The sequence below is a fragment of the Ixodes scapularis genome, unplaced genomic scaffold, assembly GCF_016920785.2.
Source record: "Ixodes scapularis isolate PalLabHiFi unplaced genomic scaffold, ASM1692078v2 PGA_scaffold0__279_contigs__length_252992795, whole genome shotgun sequence".
Taxonomy (NCBI): Eukaryota; Metazoa; Arthropoda; class Arachnida; order Ixodida; family Ixodidae; genus Ixodes; species Ixodes scapularis.
Genome location: NW_024609835.1, coordinates 16,685,187 through 16,707,707, shown reverse-complemented (window position 1 = coordinate 16,707,707; position 22,521 = coordinate 16,685,187). Strand labels below are relative to the sequence as shown.

The 22,521-nt window shown below is 42.0% G+C and overlaps 1 protein-coding gene across 1 annotated transcript in view; it reads right to left on the bottom strand.

Annotated features, from left to right (window-relative positions):
* Positions 1-5,411: 5,411 nt before the first annotated feature.
* Positions 5,412-22,521, bottom strand: part of LOC115321589 (connectin-like) — a 149,559-nt gene continuing 132,449 nt past the window's right edge. The window contains exon 3 of the mRNA XM_040218807.3: positions 5,412-5,974. Within this exon, the coding sequence (XP_040074741.2) occupies positions 5,412-5,974 (563 nt within the window). The remainder of the gene's footprint in view (positions 5,975-22,521) is intronic.

Here is a 22,521-nt window from a genome sequence, read left to right as displayed (position 1 = left end):
ACGGCACATGCCTCAGCTCTGCCGTCACCGTCTGGCCGAATGCACCTCTGAGCACGATTTCTCCCCCTCCCCGCCTGCGTGACTCCTCGGGCACCGCCTCCCGCCTCACGACAGTTATGTCAGCGCCCGAGTCCAAACAGGCAGAGAAGGGTGTGCCCCCTGCCGTAAGCAGTACCCAGCTTATACCCGAATTTGTTTCCCCAGGCCTGCGCGTCCCCGCCGTCTCAAGGGTCTCCCGTGACTGCGGCAAAAGCGCTGCCCTTGCACTCAGACCCGCGGAGGCCGATTTATTCCCGAAGTCCACGGCTCTATGCGCTAATCCAGGACAGTTCTGCCTAAAATGCCCCAGCTTCCCACACGCGAAGCACCCTGGTGGTCGGGGTTTCTCAATCCTTCGCTGGTCGCCCCCAACTTTCGCAGGCCCGCCCCGCAAGTTCACCTGTGGCCTCTCAGTCGGTCTCTGGGGCCTCCAGTTTCGATTGTGCCTACTCTCTTCAAATTTCTCCGCAAGTCCCGCCACTTCCTTTGGCCTTAGCCGTTCTTTGGTTTCGTTCTGAAGGACGTAGGCGCGTACATCATCCGGCATGGCATGCTTTAGGCGATCTGAGATGGTCAGCTGCCGTAGATCATCTAGTGTCTCTACCTTGCGGCTCTCCATGTAGTATCCATAGATAGTATTAAGATTTGTAGAGAACTGTGCCCACGACTCATTCTCTTGTTTGCGCGCGACATTAAACCTCCGCTTGTACTCATCCGGAGTCATTCTGAGCTCGTCGAGGATAATGTCTCGTAGCTCCTTGTACTTCAATACCCGTCCCTCTGCTCTGTTTGCCACAACGGCGCTCGCTTTCTCATTTAGAAAAGGCAAGAGGATTGCCCCGTGTAGGTCCTGTGGCACCTCACAACTCGCCAACATTGTTTCAGCGCCTTTCAACCATGCAGGCACCAATGTGTCTGTCACGGGCATTGGCGCCAGCACCGCACGTAGCTCCTTTGCATACCGTCCGACTCCCCCCGCCCCCCGAGTGCTCTCTTCATGAGGCTGCCCCGTTATTTTGAGCTGCTCTAGTTTTATCTTCTCGAGTTCTATCTTTAGTCTCATGAGTGTTATCTCAGCACTAAGGTCATTCGAATCTGTTGGCTGCCCTCCCTCACTGGTGCCAGCGTCTGGTTCCGAGTTGGCGCCACTGAGGGAAGAACCTGAGGTCTTCGATCTAGTCTCTCTGGTCATGGTGAGCCTCGGAGAAAACGGGAATGGGACTCACCCACTGTTGCCTGACAAAATCCAATTAGCTGCTCCTCCAGTCGCCGCCACCCACTTGCCGCAGTGTCCCCACTCGGCCTGGCGATCGTGCCCGTCGCCTGGAAGTTTCAGCTCCTTCTTCGTTCACCGGAAAAAAAGAAGAAAAAAATCACACAGAAAAACAAAAGCACAATTTTCCGGCACCACAACGAAGTTCAGCACTGCAGCGACGATCTCGTCTCTCCTCTTGAGGCTTGCCCCGATATTCTGTCGCCGCTCGCTGAAGATGCTTCGCCGGTCCGCAGGTGAAGCCACAGGTCCTCCTGTCCTCCGACGTAAATGACGCCCAGGACCACCTGTCAGCTGCGACCACTCCTTTTGGGTAACTGTACCCCCCCGGGCTTCTCGCGTAGATATTGCCACGGTCCTCACTCCGGCAGGAGCGAGCCTTGTCCGCAGTCCAGCAGACGACTTCTTTGGGTAACTGTACCCCCCCCCCCCCCCCGGGCTTCTCACGTAGCCGGAGTGAGGACCGTGAGCCACGGTCCTCACTCCGGCAGGAGCGACCCTTGTCAGCAGTCCAGCAGGCGGGACCCTTGTCTGCAGTCCAGCAGACGCGACCCTTGTCCGCAATCCAGCAGACGAAACACTTGTCGCATAGAGCCCAGGTACGCTCCGCCTGCCTCCGTTGATACCGTCGTTTTCGCTCACCGCCCGTCGCAGGAAGTCAGCAGGATTCTGTCGACTGCGCCAGTCAACTTTCTGCGGGGAAAGGGGCCCGGTCAGGATGGTGACGACCGATGATGGTGTTCGCCCGATGGTAGTCCCCCGGGAAGTCGAATAAGAAAAAAAAACTAAAAGTTGTTCGATCCCGCTGGACACATTACGACGTCGGTAGGTTTACGGTGGCCAGTGTGGCCACGTTTATTTTCAAAACAAAACGACAAGTCAGCGGTAATATACAAAACTTCCAAGATTAAAACCCCGTACTTTAGTCCCCAGTCTCAAGAGCCGAATTCCCCGAGAACCCTCTCGGCAGCCCTTTTCTAGCCTCGTAGATGCCTCCTTTCCCTCCAGAGATGGACCAATCACTTCAAATTTTACCACTCCCACGTGGTACACTGTCGTCCAATGGTCGGCGAGCTGTCATCCTGTCGCTGTAACCGCCAAACCTAAATTCCTTGTAGGGTTGTTCTCTGCAATTTTTTCCAGTCTGACTGGCGCCAACCGCTAAGTTATTGCATCGGGCAAAAAGCGACAATTTTACACTAAGCGGCGAAACCCTCTATATACAGGCACATTCGGCTAAAAGCCACAACCAGCTGCAAGAAGGGATCTGTCCGAGCAGACTACCGAAACCCGAGACGTTTCTTAACGACCGCGGGGAAGCCGCTCCCCACTCCCGGCCGCTCTGCCCCCGCAAATGCTCCCTCCAAAACGCCGACACTCACAAAGAAAGCTAAAAAAAATAAAACGATGCCGACGCAACTGTATAAAGATAGATTTTTCTAAAACAAATCTTACTTATTTCTAACAAAATCCTTCGTTACTTAACAAACGTATACTTTGCTTCCCGAACAATTAACTCGCTGGTGTCGAGACCATGCGAAAAACAGCAGAAATCACACGCTTCAGGGATATTCCTTCTTAATTGTGAAACATTGTTATTGCCACCCGCATTCACAGCAAATTTTTTGTTTGTTTCCGTTTGTATATTCTGAAGAAACTACCAAGAGTAGAATAATCTCAGGACCATTTTTCTTGGAACGCTTACCATTGACGAGTGTGATTCATATGATCACTATATTAAGAAAAAATAACAATATTCAAAATCGTATTGATTAACCGGATTGGTGTTTGTTTGAATTCGTGTTATAAATCTCAGTTTTAACATATGTGTTTTAGATACTGTATTTATGAAGGCTCTCTAGAAAACGTTTTTGTTTTTTTTTGTAATTTACAGCTTTCCTCGTGCAACTGATTTCGGAGGTGTCAATAATTATTTAATGTTACCTATGCACACGACTTTCTATGAAATACAAGTGTTTTTTTTATTCGCGCAAAAACAAGCACGATGAGTAAATCCAATCCGCGTTTCAAACTAGCCAATAAAAAAAACCTAGCCTTTCGCAAGATTTTAAACTATCTAAGACAGATATCACTGTTTCCCTTAATTGTCAAGTAATAATCCATGCAACAAGGTATTCAGTCGTACGCACACCAATTCTGCGCACTCGACCCGAAAATACACTGAGAGACACAAATGAGAAAGTAAAGATAAATACAGACTGAAATTATTTTTAACACAACGCGTCTTCGAGAACAAACCATTGAGGTTAACAGACCGATATGACGTCCGTTTCAGCTCACGGGAACGCTTCCTGCGAGCGAGATCGTTCATTTATGTGAGGTGATCTCACCGGCCGAGAACCTGCCCCATTAAGAACCACCGGGCGTTTGCTCACGCAAATAGCTTTGACTCCTGACAGAGAAAAACAAATTTCAAGTAGGCACGCAGCAAATCATCTCGCACCTCAATCGCTGTGGGAGCATTTTGCACATTCAAAAGTTTATGCATGTATGCTGCATCGTGATGCACAGAAAACACCAATCATTCGGCACTCTCTCTTTGTGAAGTTGAAAAGGAACCCTGTGGGAACGTGGAGTGGCAGCTTGCGTTTCGTTATGAAACTTATCTTCATTGGAGCAGTCTCCGCGTGAAACTAATGCCCCTGAATGAGAAAGGTAGTGATATCTTCTCCCTCCTCCTCTGACGCGCATACCATTTATCTTTATGTTTTGCTTTTTTACACCCGCGCGTCGACTGTAGCGCCGCCTGGATCGGCCCAAGATAGCAGACGGCATTCTTGGAAGGATGCGGCTACTTTTCCGTATAAAAGGGCTTTAAGTGAAACGATGGTTGCCACCTTGAGACAGAGCTTTTTTTCCACTTTTTCCCCATAGTCATTGAGAGCTTAATTAATGCAGGGCGTGACGAATTCCGAGCATCTTATTATCATTTCTCAGCCAACAAGATTGCTGCATCCGACGAGAAGGATTCCAAAGATCGAATGACGAGACGAAAATCACATTAAGGCCACACTCCTTGTCAGTGACTATACCAGCTACGAGTACGGTTCAGTTGTAGTTTATTACGAAGGTTTAGGGAAACGTTTTTGCACTGCCGATGCGGTTCGATGTGCCCTCCAGTACGAACTGAGCATATGCGGGCACTCTGGGGTAGCGCATGCGCAGTTTGTACCGGAGGTCCCATTGTACCGTATCGGATGTGCAAACACGGTTGCCTAAGACTCCCTATTGACTAGCGAATGAGAAGGGCGAGCGGTACCGCGCTCCGATGGTTACTCCATCTTGGAGACCTCCCAATTTTTTTTCTTTTGAAACCGCAGTTTAGACCACGTAAAGCTAAAGCTATCGCTGCAAAATAGAGAAATTCTGACTTTAGTTCCCACCCCTGAATCTTTTGATCAACGTTTTGAAAAAATATCAGCATAGTTTTACAGAACCCAAGTGAGCAGTTGGGGCCCACGCCCTTATCTACGACAAAAACCAGTGTCGTTATATTGTCGAGGCCCAACCTCATATTGTCAAAACATTTAACGTCTAAATGTTTCATTTGTATTTGTTTCCCCCAAATGTTTTATTTATTTCTTTTACAATCGATACACTTTATTGATCGCCTTTTCCGTCGGAAAAATTGATTAAAATAGGACCAGTGTATATTAATTCGGCCGCCGCCCGATGCAGTATTCACCGAAGAACTTCTGATAGCTCACACCTTATTTAGTAAAAGTATGAATGATCCTGAAGACTTGTCCGACATCGTCGCCAGGTAAAGGGATTTTCGCAGCATCGCATCTTGATGTGGGGATATTTACACATTTCATAAATTAATATTCAGGACCACTTTTGTGTAATCTTCGATATAATTATGGCGTTATAAGCATACCGCACATTAATATCAACGTAACCAGGAGCGAAAACCCCTAGCCCTGTGCTAGAACTTAGATTGACTGAGGTGTAAGAGGTTTGACTGCGTACCGGTGGATCTTTTGCACCCACTCTACTTTCTAATGGGTCTCATTATTCGGCACGCGCATTGTTTTTAAGAGAAAGAAAAAACAGACATAGTCTAGGTTTGATGTGGTCAGCTATGCCGGACTAAAAAAACTGCGGTGGTGATCCCGCTCGCCACCACTGCGAAGAAAAGCTGCAGCGTGATGCTCCAGCTGACCAGCGAGGTGCCGGAGTTTCCGTTGTCCTTCCGCGAGTGGGCGGCTTGCTTCTGCATCACCTTCCGCTGACTCAGCACCATGTCAATCTCGTTCTTCATTGTCTGCGTCGTTGCGGTCGCGTCGTCCCGCGTCTCCGAGACCACCGCCTCTTCGGATTCCTCCTCTTCGATCTGGTCCCTGTCGTCCCGGTGTTCGAGGATGCCGCCTTCGTCCGGCGAAGCGACGGTGGTCATTGTCGTGCTGTCGACTTTAGCGTCGGGGTGGGAGTTCTCGAACTTGGGCTTCTCGTGGTCTTCGGGGCAGTTGAGCTCCTTGGCGCTGAGGCGGGCCACCTTGCTGCTGATATTCGTCGCACCGTCGGCCGCCGCGAAATCGCACTTGATGTGCCGCAGCTCGCGCCGGAAGTTGTCGTTCCTGGTGGTGTTCGCCAGATGCGCGATCCAGGAGATCCTGCAGTCGCAGCTGAACTTGTTGCCTGGGAAAAAAAGATGGTACGAACAAGGCAATTAATTAGACACGCTGCTAAATATAATCGTTCGTCGATTCAACCGCAACTAAGCAAGTTACTCGTTTCCAGAAATTGTCAGGAAAGTGAATTTTCTGGGAGCCTCACAGCAACATCCGACATTTATTTGAAAGACTTAGCTTAGAAAGTATCTTAAAGTATATCCGCTTTCACTCTGAGGCTTTCAGGATGACTCTATTCAAGTTCACCCAACAGGCTTTGGTTACTTTTTTTTTTATATTTTATTAAATTACTTGTCGCAGAATCTCGAATGTAACTCTTCCCTTCCCTCGGTCCTGATACATAAGAATTATTAATTCGAATTAAGTCTAGAAAAAAAAAATTAAACTGCCTGCAAAGTTCGGCTGAAACTGCTACTTCTACTTGCATTTTGCCTTCTTAGGTGCAACAAAAAATAGTGTACAGCTGGCGTGTCCATCATTAAGCACAGCAGTGTACTGCTAAGTTTTTTTTTTTTTTAATGCTTCTCATTTCATGATGTTTTAAGGCCCAATATTATAAGGCAAAGACGGCGCAGGATAGGGTGAGAACAAAGCTGGAGTTTTTTCAGGTCTCCAGATGAAGTGACTGAATCTTATTTCGCGTGACTCGGTCAAAAAAAACTAATTCGGACAAAGAAAAAAAAAAGTCCACAAGTCTGGTCTTGATAATGTCCTATTCCAATGACGGGTGGCCACAGATATTCAAGAGAATGATGAACAGCGGTTGTACTACGTTAGGTTAGGTTACAGTGTTACAAGTGCCGAAGCATTCTTGAGGCCCTTGATGTCGACGTGTTACATATACAAAGCAGGAGTAACGCCGCCTTTATCGCCTGGTTCCATCAGTATAAAGTTCCTCTCCTCAATGCAGGGAACAAATATCAGCATATTGTTACACATATGGGAACTTTTCACGGCTGCTTATTTGATATTTCCTGAGCCTAACGAGCATGCGTCTTATAGACGTCGTGCGAAGATATGACATAGATCTGTGTCCCAGAAAAATTGACACTCGAGGACGCGCCATCAAAACAGTGTGGTAAAAAATGTTACATGCAAATTGGAGACTGTGACGGCACTTTTTTTTTTATGGTGAAAAGGTGACAACTCTCAGGAAAGTCAAATTTAATTAGTTAACCGTGTCTCTTTATCCCAACATGCGCGTACTGCGGCTTAAATCATATTGAATGACGCATTGTTCTTAGTCTGACGTAAATAATTTTTTCACATATGTAAACACAAAGATCCAGAAACAAAGTAAAGGATAGCACCCACGCATGGCAATGGCGCAGGGCGGACTTACAATAAAAACGGGTGTTTATTAGAGTGAAATTAATACGCGCAAATCCCATGACCGAACACATAATGAGAGCTTTATTAGAGGGCGAGTCCTGGGCCCTGGCTTACCTCTCTGCCTTTCACCCACCACTTCCATATTAGAAGTCGGAACCAATTACTCCTATTTCTTTCTTTTCCTAGCTTATCTGTTTTTTATTCTTTATTTCTTCCGAAGGCCACTGTCGTGCACAGCGGTGGCTAAAAAAAAAAACTAGAAAACATTTTTGCTCGTCAATTTCTTTTCAATGGTTACTCTTGAATGGCGTAACGTTTAATGAAGATAATGCCCAACATCGGCAAACTTAAATACAGATTCAAGACTAACACGGAAGTTAGCAAAAAGCTATATTTGCTAGGAGCTTTTGCAAACTGTAGACCTTTTCGCCCTTCGACGCATGGGCGCTGCCATCTTGGAACTACGTGACGCGGCCGCCATAAGCTGGCTTCAAATCGACGCTCGTCAAGCCCCTCCGCGCCTTGGTGAAGGTGTTTTATTTGTTTGTTTGTTCGTCTTTCGTTGCGTTTCACCGAAATTTTTTGTCTTGCTTTGTGAAGTGTCTGATCTTACTTTCTCTACCTAACTGCACGCCATCATTATGAGCATAACTTCTACACTTTATATTATAACAGTTTAGGAATATTTGCATGCCGTCGGTGTTCCGGATACGCGTGAGGAAAGGATTCAGCGTTAGCCCTGGCGCACATTAAGTATGTAGATGTCTCTCAGACAGGTGAGGGCTGGAACCAATTATTTTTGGCAGCGCAAATTTCTTAAGTGATAGTAGCTGAGTGTTAATAGCCGAATGCGAAGCGCGAGGTATCTTTATGATCCCGCATTTATGATCTTAAAGAAGGAGGCAATTATAGTTAACGCAAGTAGTCACTATGTGTTCTTTTTGAAACCATAGCGCGCTGCCATCATAACAAATTTAAATCAGTTGCTTTTGATTATAAAGAGGAATGATTTTTCCGATATAAACATCGTTTTATCAGTTTTTTTATGAATTAAAAAAAAGAGTTGTACTTTGTGCTTTGTCTCATGTCTGCAGTCATCCAATTTTCTTAAGATACCCAACCTTGGTGCCTCGTCAGGCGACGCGATTTCCTTTTGCCGCAAGTGTCATTTCAAGGAGTGTGCCCGTGCTGTATCACATCCGATACATGTTTCGTGCCACCTGTCTCAAAAATGGCACTCTAGATGAAACCGCTTGGCTGCTCGGCGTTCACATGCACAGCTTCCTGACACGCTGATATCGAAATCACTTGCTGGAAAAGCTATACATCCAGGCAGCACTGCAAGCTTCCAGGATGTGCATCCCTCATATTTAAAAAAATACGACCAATTTTCTGTTGCGCTGTGCTTGAAAGAACTTCTTGCTGCTGTTCAAGTCTACAGCAAATGTGTATGCACTTTGTATGCAGTCACAATATAGACGTCATTTTCAGGCTAAACGGTCGTTGGTGGATCATTTGTTCATTTTATCACCCGTGTACTTGGTATTGTTTGCAGCGACTTCATCCTCTCCGTAGTTTTTCATATAAATTTCAACAGCGCTTGAATAAAAGAGCTGCTTTCGCCACGTTCACAACCCAAAAAACACCGGTGAATCAAGTATCAAACTAAAATGATTGAAGTATTTAGTCGCTTTTGTACAGGGAAGCATGTAGATGACTCGTTGGTCGTAATTTTTCTTGTCGGCGTCCTGATGGAGGAAAAACCTTCAGCGATATAAGCGAAAATTGCATATATCACGTATGCAACATACAGCGCAGCATTAGTTTCAATGAAGAAGAAGCACAAAAGAGGCATCCGAACCACACATTAGATAATAAGGTGCTCCTGATAAGAATGCGAAGCACGTAGCGCCCACCGCATGCGTTTCCCGATAAATATTACCGCTGCGCAAGCTGCCGTGGCGACTGCAGCTTGTTACGTGGGGTGCAAGGTCACTAGCCTTTCATATATAAAATAAGAACCCTCCGAGTATCCGAGTAACTGATTTCATTGTTGTTGCAGCACCCCCATGGGTAGGCCATAGCGATTACCTCATCAACTCAAAAATACTAAAAATACAAATCATGCATCATGTCTGTCTTTAACCGATATTTTTTGTGAATTCTTTTCGTCTGGTAACGTTCCACATGACAGGAAGATTAGCCGTATTATCCCCATAAATAATTCCGGAAAACAAAATTCACCTTTAAACTACCGTCTTATATCACTGACCACCATTTCTTCAAAAATATTGTAACATATCTTATGTTCCAATGTTATTAGATATATCGAATAGAATAGCTTCCTATCCGTAAACACACATGCATAGTTAGGACTCCCGAAGAGCAGCATAAGTACAAAAAGCGGGACAGAAAAAATATGAAAAAAAGGCAAAACGATCAGCGGTGGCGTACTGCGACCAGCGGCGGCATTTGGTATAACGATCGATCGTTGCAGGTGATACCACAGCTTCGCTGACCAACCACCTTCACAGCGTGGATTGGAGCCCCACATTTTTTTTTTATTTCTAATTTTAATTTACTTTTTCTAATCATATTTGGAATAATGTTTTATTGTAGCGAGCAATCCAAATAATTTTACGTAAATGTATAAAAACCTGCATTTTAGGGTTAAGTGTATAAAATGGCCCACCAACATTTGGGCAGTTCGTGCATATTAGGGTTACCCTCTTAGGCTTACAAAATATCACATTACTTTTCCCTTGTCGACAAACATTATGTTCGTGTCTTCTTGGGGTTGGTAGCGCGGTCGTCTTGCTGAGCCTCGGGAATTTAGACCCACTCCCAATGATCCACACCTAGAACATGGTAACGCGTCATCGCACTGAATGGCTTTAACGTTTATGTCAGTGTCCTTGTATCTGTACGCGAAACCACCGGTTACACCTTTCTTATTTGCACCTATCTCCAAAAATAAAATCCTCATTCTTTTCAATTTAAATTGTCTCAAAACGCGACTTTTTAATACCGTTGCCACATCCAAAATTAAGCGTCGCCCCATCTAGTTGAGGCAGTTCGAGCCCGGCTGCTTAACTGCCTGGCTCTTTTTCTGTTTTAGAATGCATAATTTTGTTTTAAAACCAAAGGGGAAGCATTATTTATAAGCTCGTTCATAGAAATAAAAAGTGACCGGTGCTTGAATACAGTGATGAGACGTAGCAGGCGTAATAACTTGAAAAATGAATAAAAATAAGTTTTCTAGCTCAGTTAAACACTCATTTTACCGGATGAGTGGCTTTTGGAAAGGGTCGTGGCCATTAAAAATGCGGGAAAGTGACTTGATTGCCAATTATCACCCTATCTCTTGGACCTGTACACACATTGTGTAAGTTATTGAAGCATATTCTAAATAAGCAGCTAGTCGATTTCATGGATAAGGACCATTCACTAAGGCCCAGTTAACACGTTTTTCATAAAGGGTTGTCCACATTAACCCAATTAATTCAATGTTATCATAAAATATCTGGTTATCTAAATGATCATCTGCAAGTGAATGCCGCTTTCATTGATCCGTCAAAAGCTTTTAATCTAGTGCCTCACTAGAAGTTAATTAATATACTAACTGACTTCCGTGTACCTTCATTGATCATAAGATGGATTACTGCCTATCTCAAAAATTTAGAGCAATTCGTTGATGCTAATGGCAGTTTTCAAAAATCGTTAAGAGGGCATTCCGGAGTTCCGCAGGGCTCGTCCCCTGCTTTTTTAAACATTTGTAAACCGTTTTTTTTTATCAGCAGTAACGGGGAGTGAAAATAAGAATGTTTGTTTACGATTGAATAATTTATGCTCCTATAGGTATATTCAGTAGACGACCATGGGAATGTTAACAATACCTTATCTCAGAACTCATCATGGTGTGTAAAAATAATATGAGCATTAACATAACAAGAAACAATACATTCATTTTAGAACAAAAACTCTTTTATATTTTCATCATGAGCTTGACGATAAAGTTGACAGTTATAAATATTTCGGCGATATTATCTCGTGCGATCTGAAATGGAATAAACACATAGAATACATAAGAAAGACAAATAAACAAAAAAAAGGTGTTTGCGTAGAAAACTATAGAAATCACCTCCTGTTAATCTTTTGGCTACAAAGCTCTCGTAAGACTGACACTGGATTATGCATCCGACGCCTGGAACTCATGGCAGGTCTCTCTCTCTCGCTCACTCTCAAATAAACTTGAAATAGTTCAATCACTTATGGCACGTACAATCTTTTCTGTTTTCAGAAGCACGGCATCGGTTAAGGCGCTGAAAGAATCAAGGTGACATGCAGCTATTAAGGAATCGAGGAATATGGCAGCGGCTAAAATCTTTTTTTTTTCAATTTCATTTTGACCTTTTTAAAATCGTCAGTTTTAAGTATATGAAGTCGAAAAGACATCGTTCAGAGCATTTGCATCACCCAAAAGTGCTTACTCCAATTCTTGCCTCCATAAACAAGTTTAAACAATCTTTTTTTTTTTTTTTTGTACAGGTTTTAGATTTATGAAATTATTTTTGGCTGGCTTGTTTGCTTCGTTTGTATTTTGCCAGCGTGTTCTACATGCAACAATGTGCCCACCTGCTAAAATCCCAGCTAGGGATTGCAGCATTAATAAATAATAATAAAAAAAAAAGCTTTCCAGGGGGGTGGCGCTTTTGAGACAGTTTTGGAATTTAACAGTGCTTTAAGTGTATTGTTTAATAAACAAAACATTCATTGTCATTGTTAGGATGTGAGCGTCGTCATGTTTCTTTTTGATATTCTTATGGGAGATTAGAGTTTTTAAGTGTTGCGAGCATGCAGTGAAAGTTTTCCTCTGTATCGTCCTCTCCTGCCTCGTCACGTAATAAGGCTGGCGGGTATTGTGAAATAATCTAAAGTGTGCGAGAGGTCGTTTTTTTATAAAACAATCTGTCACCCGCCACCAATTTGTATCGGGTCACTCAAAGTAGAGGAGTCAAAACCGAGCTCCACTGGCGAATGTCTCAAAAAATGCAGCAAGTAAAAAAGCGAGCTTTGGTACTTGTGCTGACACGAAATATCTGCTTTACAAATTTCCAAAATGTATATACTTCATGCCACCCACGTCCCCACTCTTGGTGCGGAAGCAGTTTCGCACGCTTAATGAAGGGTGACAAAGCGTTCATGATGCCTTGCCAAGCAGAGGGACATCTCTGGTCCCGACAGACCTGGTAGAGAATGTTAATGAGAAAATTCTGGAGAACGGGCGCTTTTTAGCTTCCTGTCTTGCAACGCGTGTATAGTTTTGAAATCGTTACTTCACGAAATGGCTATAAAGGGCTCTAGTGGCACAGGCTCTTTTAATGATGTACTTCCATGAGATAACTATGTTTGTGCCACGATATCTCGAATTCCCTAATATGAAAGATGATTACATTAAAAGATAGATTAAGGTATGGAGCATTTATGCTGGCTACGTCTTTTCTTGTGTTTAAAGGAAGTTAATTTGTGAACACGCATTGTGGATGTCTTCATAATCATATCAAAAGAAAATGAAGGAAATACAGAAAGCAATATATTCCTCAGGTTTGACAGCAATGTGTTCTATATATAAAAAAAATAATTATGTGCTTTATCTTAAGGGTTAATGAACAAAAAGGCACAAGAGAAGACAAGGTACTAAACGACGCTTCCAAATGTAAACTGCATGAGAAGAACAGCGGGTGTGTGGGCGAGCTTGTGATAATGTGTTGTATAAAAGAAAAAAAAATTAGCTGCGTTGGGACGTTCTACTGACTTTTTTGTTTCAACTTGAGAGTCTTTTCAAATTTTTCTGCACCACCGTATTGGGTGTTACACAACGATTGATGATGGGCAAGCTACATATTTAACAAGCTGACACATTATTAAAGCGGTCACATAGATTTCTTTTTACAACACAGGGGCATTCAAGTATTGTCACGTTTTACCACATACATATAAGTCAGTAAATGGTCAGGGCGCAACAGAAGTTTTATATCACACCAATTATAGAGGATGATTGTGTTCCAAATAAGAGAAAGTTAATATTTGTATCAAATTGGAGCACGAGTCGAAACAGCTACAGTGTTTATCAGAAATATTGTATAGAGCGTAAATTTGGGAGTCAAGTTTTGCTACCTCATCTTTCTTAGAATTACGCAAAAATAGAAATTATAATAGAGTAAACTCTTTTGCCTCCACATTGTCGAAATTTTGAATTACACTCATCTTGCGGCGTAGGAATTGCGCCAACTGAAAAAAAAAGTAAATTTTATGCATTATATGTGCCAGATATGGTGCGACTCGCAAGAAAAATCTGGCACGCTTCCATAGTACCCAGCATACACACGTAGCCCCTAATTTTGAAACTGAAATATACTGTTTTTTTATTGTCGTCTTTATCCATTCCAAAATACCGTGGGAGAGGTGTGACTGGAAAAACGAGTGATAATGCATAGTTTCTGGCAGATGGACAGAAATCGTTATTTTTTGCATGCATCCAAGATATCTTGATGACTACGTTTTCATAGAGTTGATGTACAAATTACATGCAAGTTCTTTGGCAAGCCAGGCAGTAATAGGATTATGTTTGTTTGCATATTTTCAGGAGGCACCCTTAAATTTAATGGTTATTGTGTCCACTTGTTTGTTTACTGGAATATATATTACGCACGTTGTTTAAACGACACATGCAAAGAAAAAAAACACATTTTTAAACAGCTTAGATGGGAAAAGGATGTCATAAAAAAATATTACAATGAAGAAAAATATTTTTAGAGCTATATTTACGACACTATACGAATTTGTAGTTGGCGCCCGCCAGCGCCGCGGAAAAGCGGCCCTTATTTATCACCTGGTGCTTGCGCTCTTTCGGAAGCGTCCTAAGGCCTCTAAAAGTAACTTATTCATCTTTGCTTGAAGTATAACAAAAAACTAAGATTAATAAGTAACTTTTAGAGCCCAGAGGAAACTCCTGAAAAAGCGCAAGCAGACGTGATAGACCAGTGCGCCGGTCAGAAGACGGCGGCGGCGCCCCGAAGCAGGCAAATTTGTGCGGCGGCGGCGACGGCGGCGACGCAGCGCGGCGTCCCGCGCGCCTACCACGTGACCAACGCTTATCCCACGGGCGCCAACTACAAATTCGTATAGCACCGTTAATTTAGCTCTAAAAATATTTTTCGTTCGTTGTGAAATTGTTTTATGACATCCTTTTTCCATCTAAGCTGTTTAAAAAAAAATTGTTTTCTTTTGGATGTGTCCTTTAAGGTGCATTGAGTTATAGTCTATTTCAAAATAACCAATTAAACTGATTTAATGCAGCTGTTCATAATTTATTCAAGGAGTCCTATGACCATTTCACTCAAAACAAATTCGTGTCGTCTGCGTACTTATGTATCCAGAAGACGATACAAATATTTATTTTGAATTTCAGTATAGACTAATAATACAGTGAACATTCCGAGCTAAGTTTGTCATCTAAAACTTTAAGCATATTATTTGGCTCTTCAAAGAACATGAAAAAGACTCATAATACAGCTTTGTGCACCGAAATGTTCAGGCATTTAAGGAAATCCTTTCGACCTAGTTCCCTACTAATTGGAGAACCAGTCAAGTATATAAATGAGTTAAAGCTCTGGTAGGGCATGAACCCTTTTCCGACCCGGAACTGATTGATCTAATTTTGTATTCATCTTTATGACTGAAGAAGACTGCACAATTAGCTAAATAAAATCAATTCTTAAGGTTGTTTCTTGTTAAGAAATTTCATTCTGGGGCAACGATACAATCTTTTAAAATACCGCCCTCCCCCCCCCCCCCCCCCCCCCCCCCTTGGTTCCCAAGAACGTGCAACTCAATGCGCTGGGAACGGTCTACACAAAATGAACGAAAATATCTTTAAACATTAAAACGACGAGCACGCAACCAGAGGTATCTATACAGAAACGTACACGCACACAACACATACTGACACGGAAACCTAGAGACAGACACGTCCACAGACGACCACTAAGATACAAACACAAATGCATGCCTCCGCACAAACACACAAGAAACCTACCTTCAGACGCTCAAGCCAAAGGAAAGCATAATGCAAACAAACACACTGAGTAGTATACGCGAATACTGTCTTTACAGACTCAAAAAGAAGCGATTTCATAGCAAACACTGATGTGAATCCTTCCCACGTTCATTAAAACGTTCCGCACTGCAGACCACAGCGCCGTGGAGGCGAGAAGCCTTAAAAAATACTTCGCTCACTGAAGCTGACGCCTGCATCATCAAGACGATTTATTTGACAACGAACTAATAATAGTAATAATTAGTAAAAAGCCTAACCGGTGCAAACTTCTTTACGAAACAAAACACTGCACTTATTAGTTTTGAATTGGGAGGAAAAAGATATTGGAATATATGCGAAAGGGATTAAGCCGGCAGAATAGCGAGAGAGGCAAGCCGTTTCAGTTGTCTGTTTTTGCACACTCCACTAAAAAGCACTAATTTTTTTTATTAAGGCACTGAAAAAACATTTTTGGAAAGTTTAATTTTTTTATGCGTCAGTTTTTAGTAGAGCTTGAATCTACCGAAGCTGCCATATATTTTTTTTTCTGCAGGAAGGTAACAGTTAAAACAAGTTTAGAAGCTCATTCAGTTTGTTATAGGGAATAGATTTCAGTTACGCATTTAACGTGCAATCGGCAGAGTCGACCAGCATTTCGCAATATAAACCGAGAGGTAGTTAACACCAACGAGGCTTAGTGAGGCACCAAGTTTTCGGTTGTTCATGGTTACAAAATTTATTGAATAACATCACAAGTCTATAATAACAAGTACTGGCCAGTCAGCGTGAAGAAAACAGTAAGGTCAAAATATCGCTATTCCTTTTTGCCTCGGAACGGCGTTTCCCCAATCTTCCTATACTAACCACGTATTCAATTGAAAAAAAAAAATTAGTTAATTTAGTTTTGCGATTTCTTCTTTTTTGCGTTTCGCTGAGATTTAATTATATACGGGGTGTGATTGTGAACATATAATTAACTAGATGTTGCTCACATACTGTAACGGACAGCGTTGGAAGGCAAGTGAAGAAATTAGAGGAATGCGGGTATCCACTTACGATCATCAAAGGGATGGGAGAAGGATTATTACCAGAACCTTAAGGAGAAAGAAAGAGTGATGGTTAGCAAGGAAATAATGTTGGGTCAGCCGTCATACCTTATATAAACAAAATTAGCCATAGTTTAAAGATAGTCTCAGCACCTCAGAAATTGGTTAAACTGTGTGCAGCAGTGGAGGAAGGGGATCTCGGGAAGGTGTGTGTGAGATAAGGCATGCGACTAGATTTGTAGAGTGCGTGGAAGGGGTGGCATATAGAACACCCTCAACTTGTGGGAGGGTTTACATAGAACGGTCCGGGTGTTGCGTAAACGATTGACTAAGAGAGCACGCACTGCATTGGCAATGAGATCATCACCCGCGGGTAACCTGGTGGCGCACCGCAACCGATGCGACTCTGTCTCAAAGTTTCAGGAAACCATTATATTGAACCAAGACCGAAACAAGGCGACAATGGAAATTTCAAAAGCGCATTTTATGAAGAAGTGCGGTTACGATACATCCGCTAGCGCCCCATCGATTGCGCTTTATGATTAAGAAGTGGCGCATTTACAGTCATTTGATAGGCCAAGCTAGTAAGCATAACAGTAGACTAGTAGGACGACGTGCGTACATGACGTCGGTGTTTTGTTGATAAGGCATATATGTTTTTTTTTTCTGGTTAGATCAATTCAGACTAAACCTCTATTGCAAGTGCGCTTTTGGTGTGTGTGTGTGTGTGTGTGTGTGTGTTCGTTTAGTGGTCCTCGTCATTTTAGCGCTTTTAATCGTCACAGGGTATCACCGACTGGGCCAAGCGAATACACTTATACAGAACATATACCTATTGACGCGGTTCGCATATATTTTAGTCTTGATCCAAATTGTGACTGTCACATTATTTTATATACCATTACTGAAACATACAAAATGTGTTAACCTGAAAATTAAAAAAGGCGACGTAAACGTAAGTTCTTCAGACGACACATTATGGTGGATCGTTGTAGGATTGAGGGTATTTACCAAGAGAAGCGGGAAAACGTCAGAATTATTGCTATCCACATGTTATTGCTTTATTTTTGTGACAATGCTGTACCAGGCACGTTGCCAGAAAACATGGTTTTACTGACCATTGCTAAACTTGCGTGTGTCAACAAACCGCCCCAAGTGGTACATATTCAAGTTCGCTAAGTTGATCGAAGATTTATGTATACCTTCATTTATCTATACGACATGACAGAGTCAGCGTGGGTACAGTATAAAAGTTTCTCCTTTTTTTCTAGTTTTGTTAAAAGCATTTTAGATATGCCAGAAGATAATCTGTTCTTTCTGTACCGAGCTCTGCATTTATTTGCATTACTTCTGGGTCGTTTGATTTAAAGTAGAACGCTCCGGTCGGAGTGGGTATTTGGACTTTTCATAATTAAATATATGTAATAGACCCATGTCTAAGAAGAGCAAAGCTGGTTTACAAAAATTGTCTGAGAAAAAAGTTTAGTTTTACGAAAAAATACACTACCAGGTGGAGCAAGCTGATAATCAAATTTTGCGTGCTTGTTTTTTGTACGAAGTTTAGTTACTTGCTGTGCATACTGGAAACATTAACATATTTATAGAAGTTTCTCATGTACAATCTATTGTATGCCGACTAGTGTTTGTTCTACACTTGACAAGTGAAGCAAAAACCGAAATAAAAATTGCCAAACATTGTACCTCTGACGTTGTGGTGGCATATTCTGAGCCTTATATCAACATATTATTTTTAATTGGTGGTTATCAGATACTCTCCACATGTAGTTTTACCCTTGGGCTATATTAGGCTTACTGTACTTTAGTCTGATTTATATTGACAAATTATTTTATATTAATTTTCAAACTTCATTAAAACCTAAATTTGGTGTAATTTAAGGCTGTTTTTTCACAATTTTTTTTTTAAAATAATTCTCTTAATAATTCACGGTCATACTGCCTCTGTAGTGGCGTGATCCGAATAGCATCTTTTTTGTTGAGTTTTTTCTAGAAGACGTCAAAATAAGACTCATGCACCGGAATCGGCAAAAAGCTAGGTTCCTCAATTGGCTTTCTTTCAATGTTTATATCTTGTATACTCGGGGTCAACTATCTGTGGCAGTGCAGTCAAATATAATAGCGTGTGCACTCGCACACTTTGAGTGCCTATGGAAGCTCCGCAGGAGAGCGTTTGGAGGAGCGCGCGTGCTCAGCTTCAATCAGGGCTCAAAGTACAGGAGTGTACGAGCTCCTACTTTTAACAGTATTATCAGAGACATTTAACCCTGAGTATAGTTTTCAGACTGAAGGGTTAAATATTTGTGTCACATCAATAAGAAAAGTCGTGTTGGGGTGAATAATGCTATTCCACTAAATTAAATATTATTATTTATTTATTATTTATTGATACTGCCGGCCGCTAATACGCAGCAAAGGCAGGAGATATACACAATAAAATGCACTTGAAAATAAAATACATAGGTGTGGTGGTGGCGTTACAACTAGCAGAGGAATAAAGGGCCAACAAATATGCCCTTGATAGGATTTTTCCCATGCAAAGAATGACTACACAAAAGGATCTTTTACAACTACACGTCACAAAAACACACGTAAACATAAAAACACAGTACAAACCTATAAAAAAAAGAAATATCTAAAGCATGACTAGTAGAAAAGCACAATCACAGACAATCAAAGCAAACCATACGCATGTAATATCAAACAACATCCGATTCCTTTAACTTGGCTGTGAACGACAATACGCAATCTGTGGCGGCGATTTCTTGTGGGAGCAAGTTCCATTCATGAATCGTACGTGGAAAGCAGGAATATTTGAAGCAGTCAGTTCTACACCTTATTTCAGTGAAAGATTTGCAGTGCTTGTTCCTTGTTGGCCTACTAGTATTAAAATGAAGGTAATTGCTGAAGTCCAAGTTGAAATTGTTATTTAATAGGTTGAAAATGAACTTCAGTCGGCTAATTTTTCTACATTTTTGTAAAGAAGGGACACCGCTCTGGACATAAAGTTCTGAGATTGATGTGTTTCTACCGTATGTGTTAAAAATAAATCGCCGCGCTTTTTTCTGAATTCTTTCCAACTTATTAATATTTGACTTTGTGTGTGGATCCCATACCACATCAGCGTATTCCATCAAAGACCTGACGAATGTCTTATATGCGATTAGTTTTGTATTGTTGGAACAGTCTTTTAGTCGCCGTTTTAAAGTCCATAATGTGCCCATTGCCTTGTGAGTAATGAAGTCAATATGTGAATTCCAACGCAGATCAGACGTTATTACTGGTCTCAGGTATTTGTATTGGGGTACTGTGTTGAGCGCGGTGCCCTGGAGGCAGTAGCTGGAGGGGAGTGGATTTTTTTTCCTGGTTATTGTCATATGAGCACATTTCTTACAATTAAGGGACATTTGCCAGGTGTCGCACCATGTAGAAACCATCTCGAGACTCTTGTTTAGAATATTTTGATTGTTAGAACATTTCACTTCTTTATAAATAATACAATCGTCAGCAAATAAACGAATTTGAACAGAGGGGTCTACTTTAAGGTCATTAAAAAAAATAAAGAAAAGCAGTGGTGCCAGTACGGATCCTTGGGGTACCCCGGATCCAACTGCTGCTGTCGAGGAACGAGCGTCTTGTATTTGAACGAACTGTTTTCTGTTGCCTAAGTATGCTTCTATCCATCTTAAGATCTGGTCGTTATTTAGTATTGCTCTGAGCTTAAGAAGAAGCTTTTTGTGCGATACTCGGTCGAATGTCTTCGCAAAATCTAAAAAAATTACGTCCGTCTGAAGGCCTGAATCAATTGTTTTTGCAAAGTCGTGGATCGTATGCGCAAGTTGTGTAATCGTTGATAGACCCCGTCTAAAACCATGTTGCCCCGCATTAAAAAAAAACATTTTCTTCAAGAAAGGAAAAAATATGCTTGCATAAAACGTGCTCAATTACTTTTACGCTACTGCACAGTAGAGACACAGGTCGGTAATCAGTAACGCAACGAATGTCACCTGCTTTGAAAATAGGGACAATTTTGGCAGTTTTCCAGTCATCGGGGATTTGCCCTAGTTCAATTGATTTGTTAAAAAGAACCAATAAATAGTTAGAACATGACTCAGCATACCTTCTCAAAAATATGTTTGGAATCATATCAGGCCCCACTGATTTTTTAGTGTTAAGGTTTAGTAATGCCGCAAAGATGCCTTCCTTGGTGAACGTAATGTGCGGAGTGTGATGTTGGGGCGACCCACACTCTGGAGTTTGATGATTGTCGGAAGTATATACCGAGGAAAAGTATTGATTGAACGCGCTAGCAATCTCAAAAGGATTGTTGATATCTACTCCGTTTTGTTTTATAGTACAGACTGGCTGCTTTGATTGGGTTATATATCGCCAAAACTTCCGAGGATCCGATACCAAAAAATTCTCCAAAGTCACGTTATGGAAGTATTGTTTTGACGTATGGATCATTGCCCTTAGTAGCCTACGCAGATGTGATATATTAAGCCTATCTCTTTTCCGCTTCTTAATTCGAATCCTATTAATTTTTCGCTTAAGATGTAAGATATCTCGGGTTATCCAGGGGTTCCTTTTTCGTATACGTTTGCAACGTGCTGGTACAAACCGGTCAATACAAGTATGCACTGTGCTTTTAAACGAGAACCATAAGTCATTGATAGTTATTTCGTGTGTACTTAGTTCACAAAAATTTTCAAATACCAGTTCAAGGTGGTCTAAAATGCTTTGATCTAGCGCTCGTGAGTAATTAGGAACTTTGACTACCCGGGCTGCTTCCTTAGTATTCAGCCCTCCAGTGAATTCGCACCAAATTAAGCGGTGATCTGATATTCCTTCCCGAACATAACAATTAAACGTTTTGTTAGAAAGCTCATTAGATATAAAAATTAAGTGAAGCATGGTGCTACTTGATCTTGCGATTCTCGTTGGACACGTGACTACACTCTCAGAAAAAAAGGTGTATTATTACACCCCTTGTCCCATATAATACACCCCAAAACTTCAATTCAACGTACAGCGCCCCATAATCGAACAGGCGACCCCAAAGTTTACGATGGGCTTGATAGCCGTGTGGTAAAACTTATTAAGATAGCTGATGTACGTATTATTTACTACAAAAAAGATTATCGCAGTTTCCTTGGCCGTACTGCAAAAGCTCCATGTTTTCTTTTTTTGGTCTTTGATACGTACTTTAGCAATTTAATAAGTTATATCGCACCGTTATTAAGCCCCTGGTAAAATTTGGTGCCGCCTGTTCGACTATAGGGCGCTGTACGTCGAATTGAAGTTTTTGGATGTATTATATGGGACAAAAGGGTGTAAGGTGATAACCTTTTTTTTTAGACTGTATTTGTCACAAGTCGTTTGTAAAGGCCATGCTTGTCAGAAGCTCCGAATGCCGGCAGTTAAGGTTCAAAGGTGTCAAGGTTTCCCAGATGATGTTGGGAAGATTAAAGTCTCCTGCGATAATCATGTTTGCAAAACGAGGACTTTGAATATTTACAAAATCATATAGGCTTTCTAGTACACCTTCAGGAGCATTCGGCGGCCGATAGATGCCTCCAACGAGAATTGCGCTGTTATTAATGCGCATTTTCACCCAAACTGACTCTATGTTCGCAGTATCTTGGAATAGGGTTGCATCTATATCTTTTTTAATAACTATTGCTACACCTCCCCCTCTCGAGTCACGATCTTTACGAAATATTTGGTGCGTTGGTGGGATAACTTCATCATTTATAATGCTGGAGTGCAACCAAGTTTCTGTTATTACAATTATGTCCGGATCTTCAGACAGTAACATGTGTTCAAGTTCAACAGTTTTATTTGCTGTGCTTCTTGCGTTGACATTGATAAGAGTGAAGGAGCGCGATTCTACACACCGATGTCATTCATCGTGAGGCTGCCCGTCTCTGGCGGTTCGCTGCCTCGTGTTTATCAGAAGGCGAGTGTTGTTTTCAGTGTCCCATTGATAGCATGAGTTGCCGACAATCAATTTGTCATATTTAGGTATTACTTTTTCGCCCTTGTCACGTTCTTTTTTGGAGC